Raw genomic sequence first — 12515 nt, forward strand, 5'->3', positions numbered from 1 at the left:
GTGCTCTTGGAGCTGTTGCTCAGCCACTCTCCACCTTCATGCCTATTCAGCATCCCCCACGCAGCTCCTGGTGCTTTGTTCGCAGCATCTTCCTGCTTGCCATGTCCTCCACAGGCCACTGCCACCACTGTCTTGTCCCACTGGGTGCCCCCAGTGCCGCATCGGTGCTGGGGTCAGGAACCTGCACCCAAGGGATGCTCATGCCAGGACAGGCTCCCCTTGGCTACAGCCTTCCTGCGTCAACATCCCCATCTGGCCGGGCCATAATCCATTTATTGCGTGAAAATATCCCCCGGTGTGGAAAGCAGGTCCTGAGCATCCCATGGACACAGTGGCTCCTGCCTCTGTGCAGCCCCAAGGAGGAGGAGGAGGACAGAGGGTCCCCCTGCCCCACCAGCCAGAAAGGCAAGAGGACAAGGAGGGAAGGGAGTGAAAGCAGATGGGAGATGACTGGCCTGCTGCTCTCTGGTCTCTGGGACTCCTGACCTAGTTATTAGCTGGGGAGGTAAAGCACGAAGCAGAGATGGATGGAGGAAGAGCCCACTCCCAGAGATGCAGAAATAAATGGGTGATAGACGAGTTAACCCAGCGCCAGGGAGCTTCCGAAACGGTCCTTGAGACAGACCCTGGCTCTGAGCCACTGCAGCTCGTCCTGCCGCCCGTCACACCGAAGAGCCATGGCAATATTTCATGAACCTTCTGACAAGAGACTTAAACTGTTGCACCCACACAACTGAGCAGAGATGTGGGGGCTGCGATACCCCTGGGACAGCGCTGCCCGCTGCCAGCACCTCCGTCTGCGGGGAAAAGCAGCTCAAGGAGCAATGGCTGGGAGACAAAACCAGGCAAGCTTGAATTAGAATTAATAAGGCACAAATTGTTAGCGGCAAGAAGGATTAACGCTGGGAAGAGGCTGCCAAGGGGCACAGAGAGAGAGCGGTACGTCCTCTCATTTCTGCTCAGCTCAGGGCTGCACATCCCATCCCAGCAGCAACATGTGAGCCCTGGTTTATCCCTGCACCTTCAGAACAGAAACCTCTGCAGCATCCCCGGGGGGAACAGCTGTGCTCTGGACCTGCTGCAGCCTGGACATGCCAAACCCAGGATCCGCACCACGCCAACGTGTGCTTAGCAATGCCAGCAGCCACATCCTGACCTGTTTGGGGAGCAGCTCGCTCACAGCGAGCAGCCCAGCTCCATCCCCTGTACAGAGCTTGGCAAGCAGCTCGCAGCCTCGCCTGGCACGCTGAAGCCTGATTCCCAGCCCAAGAGCATCACTGCGAGACAAGCACCGCAGCTCCGTATACCCAGGGATCTCTCCTTGCCCGGCAGGAGCAGCCGCAATCCCATCTGTCCGTCTGGGCATCCAGCAGCACATTGGGAAGATGCTCTGCAGTGCTGCCCGCCCGTGATGCCCCCACCCCGAATCACCGGGCCACCTTTGGAGACCAAGAGGTTGCACACAGGAACTCACTGGCCTCCCTGGGCTTCTGGGAGCCCCCAGCCGGTACCAGCCCCTGCGCGGTGCCGGCGGCTGCGGGCGGCTGTGGCTGCGGCGGAGGTGGGAGCGATGACTCAGGAGATAATGAGGCAGATGAGAAGGAGGAGAGGAGCGGGTGAGCGGACGTGGAGGGGAGGCAGCTGCGTCCTTCGGGCCTCCACCCGCTCCCCCCTTACGCAGCACCGCAGCTGGGCTGCGGGCACACGCACCCCCGGCCGCTCTGACTCACCCGGGGGGCACAGCAGCACCGGGGCGGGGGGATAATTTTAACCCCCTCTCTGGGTTAATCCCTCCTCCTGCCAGGGATACGGGTCCCCAGGCAAGGAGGAGAGAGGGAAGTGGGGCTGCATTTGGGGCACCATTGGGATTATGATTCTGGGGTTCATCCGGCCCCCACCCATCACCCACCGCTTCGGCTCTCACTGCTGTGCCTCCCCACAGGGAGCCCATGGACCGGCCGCCCGGGCTTTGAGCAGTTCCTTTCATCCTCAGGGCTCCTACTGCTGCCAAACCTGCCGGTTCCACAGCTCCTGACAGGTAAACAGCTTGGGGAAACTGAGGCAGGGAGACACCAGACTTGCCCAAGGCTGCTGTTGGCGACAGAGCTGGAGACAGAAGCCAGGAGTCCTGGCTCCTGTGTTCATCTTCGTTCCAAGCTCATTTAAAAGTCATTTTTCCCTGCAGAGCAGTGTGAGTAACCCACAGAGTGGCCAACGCCACTGGATCACCCTTTGCTGGCCCAGCCTGTTGGTGGCTTCACCCCCACCCAGCACCAAAACGCACCTTCGGCAGCTGAGAGCCATCCCCGCCATGCCGCACATTCCCAGGCATGGCACGTCGCGCTTCCCAGCCTCAGTTTCCCTTCCCGTCCCAGGGCACCCACCTGCCACACAGGCAGATGTGCCACTGTTGGCTGCCTCAGTTTCCCCAGTGCTGGAGTTCAGCTTTTGGCCACCTCACCCCTGGTAGTGCCGGGAACACCAGGGACCCTCCTCTGGCTCACAGCATCGCTCTTCCCTGGGAGCTGAGCCTTGGCAAGGGGAAGGAGCTGCTTATGCAGAACAAATGGAATCAATCAAAACAAAAGGCACCGGGCCTGCTTCTATTTATTACCCATCCAAGGTTTTAAAATGTATCTACAGACATCCACAGCCATATGGAGAAGGGGAATCCACCGGGGCCACCCCAGTGGACAGGGAAACGCAGGGTCAGCTGTGGGTCTCCACGGGGTCTCCTCCAAGTTTCTCGCAGCTTTTCAGCCCTCTGTATCGCACACCCAGAACATTCTGCACCGGTCCCCAGCTGCCTGCCAGTTAGGGACAATGCCACCAAGCAGCTGGGGCACATGGAGCAAAGGGGGGATGAGGAAAAGGGCAACAACTTCTCCCCAAACCAGCCAGTGCTGGGTGCAGCAAAGGCTCCTGCAGCACCCCCTCCATGGACACTGCAGGCACTCGGGATCCACGGTGGAGGATCCAGCAGCAGGATCCAGCCCACGCTGCCGAGTCAATTGAATATGTGCCTGCTTTTTTCAGGGCTGCCGCTCCTGCTAACAGACTCCCTGAGCTCCAAGCAGTTTCTTGCCTCTCCCTCGGCCTTATCAGCTCGTGGAAGAGGTGATGCTGGAGGTTCCTCTCCACTCCCTTCCCAGCTGGGGCAGCAGTAGCGCTCTGGCATTAAAACAGAAGTCAACAGTGGCAAGGAAGGCCGATCAGAGATGGCTTATTAATGTGGTGATGAGGCAGGAGATGGGCAGTGACACGTCAGGGCTGGAGGGACAAGCTGGCACCTTTGTGGCCAGGGGCTGCTGCAAAACACCGCGGACTCTCGCCCCGCGTGGTGGACGCGAGACCAACTCACAGCGAACAGCAGACCTGGGCGCTGTTTCCCAAAGGTCCTGCTCCTCGGGTAGGCACCTATGGGCGAGCTGTGCTGGCGTGCAACCTGCTCTTCACCCCTGTGCACGCACTGGGATGTGCCTCAGTTTCCTCATGCTGTCAGACATTGCCTACCCTGTTCTAGGAGCCAGCCCGATGGCAGCAGGACCTGCTGAGCCTGACCTACCAGCAAACCCTGGGACCTGTTCTCTGCAGAGATGGTGGGGGGCCCAGCTCCTGTGGGTCTTGGCCCCAGCTCACAACCCCCCATGAGTGTGCTGAGCCCCAGCCCGGTGTCCGGCCAGGCTGCGCATCGAGAGCGAAGTGACAAAGTGACAAAGCGATGCCAGGCTGCTGCTGGCTGCCAGCACGTGCGGTGCGGCCATGTGCTGCCCAGCCGCTACCCAGGCAATTATAGGAGATGCCAGCTGGGTTTGTGGCTATCAGAGAACAAACCAGGCCAGGCCACCTACCTGAGCTCCCCGTGGCATCCTTCTCACTGCTGGACCTGCCATGTCAGTTGTGTCTCTGGGCTGACACGGGATCCAGCACAAAACGGGGGGCCAGGGGCAGGGTGGGACTCACATCACGTTGGGGTCACCGAAGGCTCAACGTGATCCCATGGCCGGGAACCCCCACGGAAACCCGGCAGCGCTGGGCAGGGACATCCCACTGCTCCAACCTGCACCCCAGAGCCTGTATCCCAACCCGGGGGGGCGGCGGGGACCGCCGATCCGAGGGGAACGATGCTGGGAGGGGGGATGCGAAGGATGCAGCTGACGGGGGGGGATGCAAAGGATGCAGCTGGGGGGGGATGCAGCTCCCGGCCGCGAGCGCCCCCTGGCGGCCCCTCCCCTCCCGGAGCCCCCCCCGGCCCGGGCAGGGATGGGCCCACCCCCGCAGCATCCCCGTGATCCGGACAAGGATGGGATGGGATGGGATGGGATGGGATGGGATGGGATGGGATGGGATGGGATGGGATGGGATGGGATGGGATTCCTTCCTGCAGTATCCCCCCCACCAGCCTCCCCTCTCCGTGCTGCCCAGAGCACCGGGGGTGGGGGGCGCAGCCCGGTAGCACCACCGCCCCCGCCCCATCTTCATCGGTTTGAGCAGATTAAAATTACATGTCAAAGATGTAATTAGGTTTTTTTTTGCACCTGGGCGCTACCCAGCACCCCAAGAGACCCGATGCACCAGGAGCAGCTGGGCCCCCCATTTGCTGTGCCCCATGTCAGTGTGTGCTCCCCAGTGTGAAGCCGCCACGGCCAACAGCCTCCCACACTGCAACACTGCTGCAGCAACATCTACAGCCCTCGAATTCACCGCCTTCCCCTGCAGACACCCCCACTCAGCACCAACCTGCCGGAGGGGCATGGCCAGTTCGCAAAGATTTTTGCCTTCAGAAGACTAAATCCAATAAGAATGGGGGGAGAGGCAGGAGAGGGGGCAGAAGAGTTACTGTTTTCTTTTCCCAATTTGATCTTATTAAAACTTCATTCAAAGAAATAGACTTTTCATCTCAAATCTCATGCAAGTTTCATGGCACTGCAGATGGTAGAGTGAGAAAATGCCCGTCAGAGAGTTTAATAACAGGATCCAGCCCTTAAACAGGTTCCTTGCTGGGGAGGGTTGTGCTGGCTGGTGGCCCCACCAGCACTTTAATTGCCGTCTCCCCACTCCCACCCTCTAATCGCCTTGCTCACGTTCCTCCTAGTTAAATCTGCAGCACTCTCGCATTAATAAATCCCCCCGATGCGCCAGATGCAGGCAGCAAGGGCAGCCCAGCATCGCCAGCCGTTGGGAGATCAGCGTGGCCGGGTCGTGTCCTGCTGTCACCCCTCACCGCACACCGTGCCTCAGTTTCCCCCATCTCTCAAGCAGGAATCGCCCTGTTGCTCTGCTGGGAGGGGACGCAGCTGGTGATGTGCTTGGTGTGTGCTTGGTGAGGGAGCAATGGTGGCATCTCCAAGGCCTCTCGTGGGACCTGGCTACCGTGTGCTAAGTGGTGCAGATGCTTCAGATATCCCCCAAGGACGGTGGAGGATCCTCCCACCCCACAACAAGAGGGCCAGCTGCCTCTCAAGGCTCCGTGGGAGCGGTGACTAAACAGCATCCCCAATACAGTCATTAATAAACATCGATGCCGCCCGGGTGCCGCTCGCCTCCGCGCTGTACAGAGCCCAGCTCAGCATTGCAGTGAGGTGCTGATTCATCACAGCTCGCAGGGAACCAGCTCTGCTCAGCTCCGGCCTCTCCAAGAGGCTGTGCAGCCCCCCAACACGGCTCACTGGGGTCTCCTCTTCATGCCTGGGTGTCACAGCAGCCACAAGCATCACTAGGCAGCAGCAAAGCATCTGGTTTCCTACATAAGAGGAAAGCCCAGTCTGTTCCCCAGCTCCCGGCCCAGAGGGGGTATGGAGGAGCCAGGGTCTCAGCTCTCAGGGCCTGGTTCTGCTCTGCAGCCCCCCCATCATGGTTGTGAATATTGGGACTACCCACCATAAACCGCCCCCGCGCCCCCACCAGGCTCAGCCGTGATGCGGGGCAGCTCTGTGCCACAGCATCCCTGCACAGACACAAAGATGGGGGACGTGGGGTGTTCAGACGGAGACTCCCCACGGGGATGGGGCACAGGGGTACCCAGAGCCCGGCATCCAGAGCTGGATCATCACTGGCTGCGAGGCTGGGGAGACGCAGAGCTCCGAGCAATGCTGAGCCCAGCCAGCCTGGAGAACAAACCCAGAGCTCAGAGCAGGAAAACTGCACCCCCATACCTGCTGCATTAATGCTGAGGACCCCCCGGACCCCTGCCCCAGCACCCAGGGATGCTGCAGCTCTGCAGCCGTGCAGCTCTGCCTGCCCTCCCCAGCGCCCGGGGGAGCGGGGGGCTCAGCCCACCCCGAGCCCCTCCCCGGGCTCCCCCGACACCCCCCATGCTCGGTGGGGCTCGGGGACCATCTCCGCGACCGCCTGCCAGGAGCATCTTGCCACAAGAGGGAACCCCTGGGCCGGAGAAATCCGCCCGGCATCCATTGACGGCTTCGCACCCCTGTTTGCAGAGGGATTTGGAGCCAGAACAGGATGTTCTCCTCTCGCTCAGCTCGCTAGCAAGGGGCCTCGGACCCTTCTCTTGCCCCAAACTGCCTGCATGCACCTTCCGTCGTTCCAAAACTCACCCTGTCCCAGGCGAGGTGCAGCCCCATGATTCCCGCTCTGACCCGGATTTTGGCTCATGGGATTCCTGTTTCTGCCCTCCCTTCCCCAGCTGATCTGATCCGAGGGATGAGGGGCATGCAGGACACACCACTGACAGTGGGGGAACGCTGAGCTGAAGGAGGGAGCTGATCAGGGCAAGATTACTTAGGCATCCCATAGTGCCACAAGAAAAAGCCACATACTCTGTGTGGGCAGCTTGGTCAGGCGAGGACAGCTGGGACGCTTGTTTCACCACAATGAAGGAAAGCCAACAGGAATTCCAGGAAAAATATAGGTGGCCCAGCATCTGGTTGCAGCACTCAGGAGGGACACCAGGGTCCCCCAGGAGCCACCAGAGCTGAGCATTCCTTGGAAGACAAACTCACAATGATGTGCTGGGAGAAGGGTGGGGGATGCTGGGGATTTCATCTGCCCCACAAGGCCAGACACACAAGTACCAGGAGCAAGGGAGAGAAAGGCAAAGCGGGGAAAGGGGAAGAAAGATGCCAGGAGGATGGAGAACCAGCATGGGCCAGCAGGATTAGCAATGATAAACTCACAGCTAAACTGGGTTTATGTCAGCATGTATTACCCAAGAGTGACAGGAATGATGGGCTTGCTCATCTGCCATTTATAAGTGGCAAATTCTCCCTCCATCCTGCTTACTATGAATTAGCTGGCATATGTCTAATCGTCTTTGCAAGTGCAACTCAACTGGCAGAGATTAAGGCCCTGCTCCTCCTCCAAAGCCAGCGCTGCACTCCGCTGCAGGGCAGGAGCAGAGTGCTCTGCACCTGGCTGCTCGGGGACAGCGGGGAGGGAGGGCACGAAGGATGGCACTCAGCTACACAGAGCAAGTCCTCACAGGCCCCCCGAAACGCCAAGCCCTAAGGCAGCCAGGCCCCAGACCAAGAAATCCCCATTTCTACCACCCACCAAGGCAGCTCACGTCATGAGACAAGCCCTCCTCTCTGACTGCTTCAGATCTCAAGGCATGGGATGCCTGTCACCTGGTTAGCCCATCAGGTAGATGGGGACAAAGAAATAGCACTAACAGGTACCTGAGGGATCAAGAAGAACCAAATTCCTGACTCCTTCCCAAGCAACCTACTGCACTTGAGCGCAGCTTCCCATCCACAGCAGCACTGATTTCCATGGGAGTCACAAACAGCCATTAAAACCAGATTTAGCTGGGGAGCCGGCTCTGTCTGTGAGCGAGACACATGGAGAAGAGCCGGGATGACGAAACCCAAGGCACTTATTAAACAATAAAGTGGTGCAAGAGGCGTGTGCGTGCGTGGGGGTGTTTGCATGGCTAGCTGCTCGCCCCAGGGCACGTGTTGCTTGGCGAGCAAAGGTACTGCTTGGGTGGTGGGAGACCCTTGGCTGACACATCGGCTGCAAGTCAAGCATGTCAAAACAATCTTGGAGATTGTGGAAAAACTCAGCTCTCAGACAAGACTGCTCCACCGCATCAGCATGAGCCCTTGGAGCCAGAATAAACAGCGACTCAGGAGGGGAACGAGCAGAGGTGATTGGGGAGAGACAGGTTTGCTGGGAGGCAGTGAGAGGCGCTGCAAAAGGCAGGATTTGGAGACCTGACTGCCCTCCTGCTATGATGCTGAAGAAGCAGAGCAGCTCCCTCAGCCTCGGGGTATCGGTGGGCTGAGTGTAAGATCCCCGAGCTTTGCAGGGTGTTCTCATTCTCCTTAAGCAAATGTCATTCCCTCTTTATCCCTTGTCTTCTTTCAGGAAAAGAGATAAATTCAACAGTTTCAGCTCTAAACGTTATGATGCTTGTGAACCAGTGTGTAGGTGGGATCAGGATGGAGAGGAAGCATCCCCTTCCCGCTGACAGCCAAACCTCGCTTCCACACCCCAGGCAGAGGAAAAGGGAGTTATATCCATCTCCTCCACACAGCCCCGGCCCAGGGAAAGCTGCACTTGCTATTGCCAGCGACACGTTCAAGACCTGAGCTGGGTCACCAGCCTGATGGCCCAACCTGCTGCTCTGCCAGTCGGTGCCACCTCCCGGGCTGGCCTTGGCAAGGCGAGAGAGCAGTGTAACGTGATAATGACCAGCTGGCCTTGGAATCTGCCGCTCCAGTTTGCTGAGAGACGGGGCAGGAGAGCGAGGACTTGGCTGTGAAGAGAGCGAAGGGAAATCCACAGCACGACACGGGCAGCCCGAGGGGCGCTCGCTGCCGGATGGGTCGGCCAGATGCTGTTTGTTCGTCGAGGGGAGAAAAGGGCCGCACGCACCAGCCATATGCGACAGCTCCCCCGTGCCGCTGTGCTGGGGTTGCAGGGGGGATTGCAGTTTCCTCCCATCCTATGAGTTGGGAGGATGCTGAGAGCCAGGTGGAGAGCGATGCTTGGGCAGCACGGTGCTGGAAATCCAGGGAGAGCAGGTTGGGGAACCTTGTTTGAGGTCGTCTCTAATTAAGCATCGCTCTCTTCTCCATCTCTGGACCTGCAGAGGGTAAGTGAGCTTGACTCAGGGATCCCCAGGGACACAGACAGCTCCAGGCCATCAGCGCTAACCATATAACTTGGAGACAGCTGCAGGGAGCTCTGAGCAGCCTCAGGCGCGGGGCTGTGGGACGAAAAGGCAGCTGTGTCCGCCTCTCGGGGGGTAGCCGGCTCCTCTATATCGCTGTTACCCCACCAGGCTGCTGCAGACAGACCCCTGAGGAATGCAAGCCTCTGGAAACACGCTGCTGGGAGGTGAAGGGCAGTGTATTTATTTAGTAGGAAGGTTTCTATACACGGCCGGCTTGCTGCCTGCCCTGCTGACCACAGACATGAGAGCCCTTGTGCACAAAACATCCAGAGAAAACTACCTCTAATTAGAGGGTGGGGTTAAAAATATCCATAGTCCATAAACAGAGGCAGGCAGACAGGGAAAAGGCACATGCCAGCGTGACGGACGCCCCGGGAGTGAGATGAGATTAGGAGCGACTCAGCCTCACACATACAAATGATTCAAAATAGACGAGCATATGCCTGAGCATTGAACCAGGGCGAAATGATGGGACTGGTGTGGGAGTGGGGTCGTGCTCGGTGACACCAGGGAATCAACACCTTGTCTAGACTACTGCAGACAAGAAAAGAGATGCTGTCTTAGGAGCGAGAGGCAGAAAGCTGCCCTGGCAGCAGAAGCAGCGTGGAAAAGAGAGGGACGCAGGCCAGGTACCCGTATCTATTCCCAGAGCCGCGCACCAGCGGAGGTGTCTGCCAGGACCTCCTTCCTTGCAGGACAGCAGACCAGCCTGCCACAATCACGGCTTCGGAGTTAAGGAGGTCTGGAGCAAACCTGCTGGCTGGGGCACAATCCAGATGGACAGCCCCGAGGACTCAGACAGGCTGCTCCTCCGCACACGAGCCGTGGCACAGCTCGCTGGCAGAGCCCTCGGAGCCCCGGTGCCTCGGATAATAAGATTCCTGTCTGCCGTGTGTATTGCTATTGAAAACGCATCGTGACAGGCACAGCCTGTCATTACAGGTTTGAGCAGCTTCTTCCCAGCAGGGCTTGAACCTCAGTTTGGGCCTCCAGGCACTACAAGCATCAGAAGGATAACCATTTGCTCTGAGTTGCCTTCAGCTGCTTTCAGATCCCAAATAACTCCATGTACAACACGCTCCCTGCAACCTTTAGAAATCCCAAAGGTGCTTCTGTTCCAGTTTAGTCCTCGGTCGCCTTCCCCCCGTTCTTCCAAGCGCCAGGAGTGAGGTCCCGCTGCCACCACCACTTCTGGCCCTTTCTGCTCCATCAAATCCCTCTTCTTGCTTTGAGCAGGGATGGGAAACTCTTCATAGAACAAAGGAACCATAGGAGGAGGCAGGTTTCTGCTGCCCCTCATCACGCCTGAATACATCCCCGCACTACACAGGGCTGCTCTTAGTGCATATTTTATTCTAGTTACTTGTTTCAACATTAAATAATGAAATGGGAGCTCCATTTGTGTGTGAAAATCAATGTTTTACACTGCAGCACTTTGCCATCCCGGCTTGATGGGCGCTAGAGTTCTTGTATAATATTTATCGTGACTCCTTTTGCTTGTTGAGTTTCACATTTCAAACGGCTCCTCAGTGGTGATGGCAGATTAAAAGGCAGAACCTCGCTGCAATAAAACCACGGAGGCAGCATAAAGAGCTGGCGCTGGTCCTATCCGTAGAGAAAAAGTGCATGAGAAACCCTCCCGTCCTCTCTTTTTTCCTCTTTCACAGCTCCACTCTCCCCTGATGAAGCTGCTATGGGAAGTTAAAGAGGAAACTGACACCTCGGTGATTACATTTTATTGCTGATTATACTCTGTGTCATCATCTTTTACATCTCCTGTCATTTCAGTCAAAATGGACCGTGTTAAAATGACTCCTTACCCAACAGGGACCTAACACAAAGGTTGGTGGAGTCAGGTTTTAAGCCCTATAGTCTTATTAGGCGATTCCTTCCCCTTCATCCTCGGTGAAATGTCCCATCTGGCCATTAGAATTGATGAGAACCTCTGTATTAATTTGACCAGGCTCAGATCAGCCCTTTAAATCTACTCATTAGCGTCTTGAGTTAGATCTGCTACATTATCAAGTTAAATACATTTTTACATCCCTTAATTTCCAGCAGCTCTGCCGAGCTGGTTTACAGAAGAGAGAAGAGCTCGGCTTTCATTCCAGCTGCTTGATCTTCAACAGCATCTTAATTACATCCCCATCACACGCTACTGACAGTCGGTGACGCATGAAGCAGCATTAACCCCGCTGAATCGCTGCATTGGGGGCTGATAACTTTTGTGTCTTTCTGTTAATCAAAGGAAAAGGTTCTGGGACACTTTTGAGGACCACGCAGCAGCTCGGGATGCTCTCTGTGCAAAGGTGCTTTTCAGGGAAGAATCGCTAAGTTAAGCCCATGGCTGTGTCAGAATCAACTCGGTACAGCACAAGGGATCGGGGAAACTCCTCCAGAGAAGTGCTCTGTCCCCAGCTTGTTTGCACTTCTCACTTCCTTTAAGTTGGTCAAAAGTTTATACTGAAATGCACAGTTCTATAGAATCATTTTAGTTGAAAGAGACCCTTAAGATGATTGAGTCCAGCCACAACCCAAATCTAGCACTAAACCTAAGAGCCCCATCTGTAAGTCTTTTAAACAGCTCCAGAGGTGTAGCTTTTTAGGGAAAAGTTTCACAAAGACTCTTTTTAAGGGTTCTTATTAAACACAGGGAGAAAACCCCCACTCTAAAGCAAACCTTGAATGGGTTTTGATAAGCAAAACGTTGCTTTCAAGCTGATTTCCAGCTTTTGCCGGCTCAAAAAAAGCACTTCAAGTCTTCCTATCGGTGAATTTCGGTTCACAAACGGAAAGGGTTCCGGAGGGTCAAGTTTTCCCGGGAAGCAGCCGCAGGACCGGGGGGATGCTCCGGGTTTGGGGGCTGCGATTCGCTCCATCCCCATCCCTGCCCACTCCCCCAGTCCCCCCCGCGGTACCAGGCGCCGGGATCCGCGCCCCCCCCCCGCCTGGTTTCCGCGGTAACGGCAGCGCGGTCCCCCCGCCCCCGGGGCGCCGCCGCCCCCGCCCGGGCAGTGAGTGCGCAGGCTCAGCGGGTCCGCTCCGCACACCCCATCATGGCGTTCCGGCGGCCGGAGCTCCTCCTGATCCTCCTCCTGCCGCTGCTCGGTGAGTTCCCGGCCACCGGAGCCCGTCCGGCGACAAGCGGCAGCGGAGTCGCCTCGTCCCGCCGCGGGGAAGCGGGGGATGCGCTGCCCGCGGTCCCCGCGTCGGGCCGGGAGAAGGGGGGATGCGCTGCCCCGATCTCCATCGCGGGCCGGGGAAGGGGGAGATGTGCTGAGCCGGGCACGGATGCGCTGAGCCGGTGGCGATTTCGGGGAAGGAGGGGGATGCGCTGCCCCGGCTCCGTAACGGGGTGAGCGCCGGGGAGGATGCA

The 12515-nt window shown here is 57.7% G+C and overlaps 1 protein-coding gene and 1 long non-coding RNA gene across 2 annotated transcripts in view; one reads left to right on the forward strand and one right to left on the reverse strand.

Moving 5' to 3' along the window:
- Positions 1-2589: 2589 nt before the first annotated feature.
- LOC135576291 (uncharacterized) lies at positions 2590-8552 on the reverse strand. The gene is made up of 2 exons (XR_010467912.1): positions 6558-8552; positions 2590-5743 (listed from the first exon to the last, which is right to left on the reverse strand). It is a non-coding gene; the product is annotated as an uncharacterized LOC135576291 (long non-coding RNA).
- Positions 8553-12097: 3545 nt separating this feature from the next.
- The window catches only part of JAM3 (junctional adhesion molecule 3), a 28694-nt gene continuing 28276 nt past the window's right edge, over positions 12098-12515 (forward strand). Inside the window, exon 1 of the mRNA XM_065040521.1 lies at positions 12098-12247. Coding sequence (XP_064896593.1) covers positions 12196-12247 — 52 coding nt within the window. The 5' untranslated portion in view covers positions 12098-12195. The remainder of the gene's footprint in view (positions 12248-12515) is intronic.

This window comes from Columba livia, chromosome 24, assembly GCF_036013475.1.
Source record: "Columba livia isolate bColLiv1 breed racing homer chromosome 24, bColLiv1.pat.W.v2, whole genome shotgun sequence".
NCBI lineage: Eukaryota > Metazoa > Chordata > Aves > Columbiformes > Columbidae > Columba > Columba livia.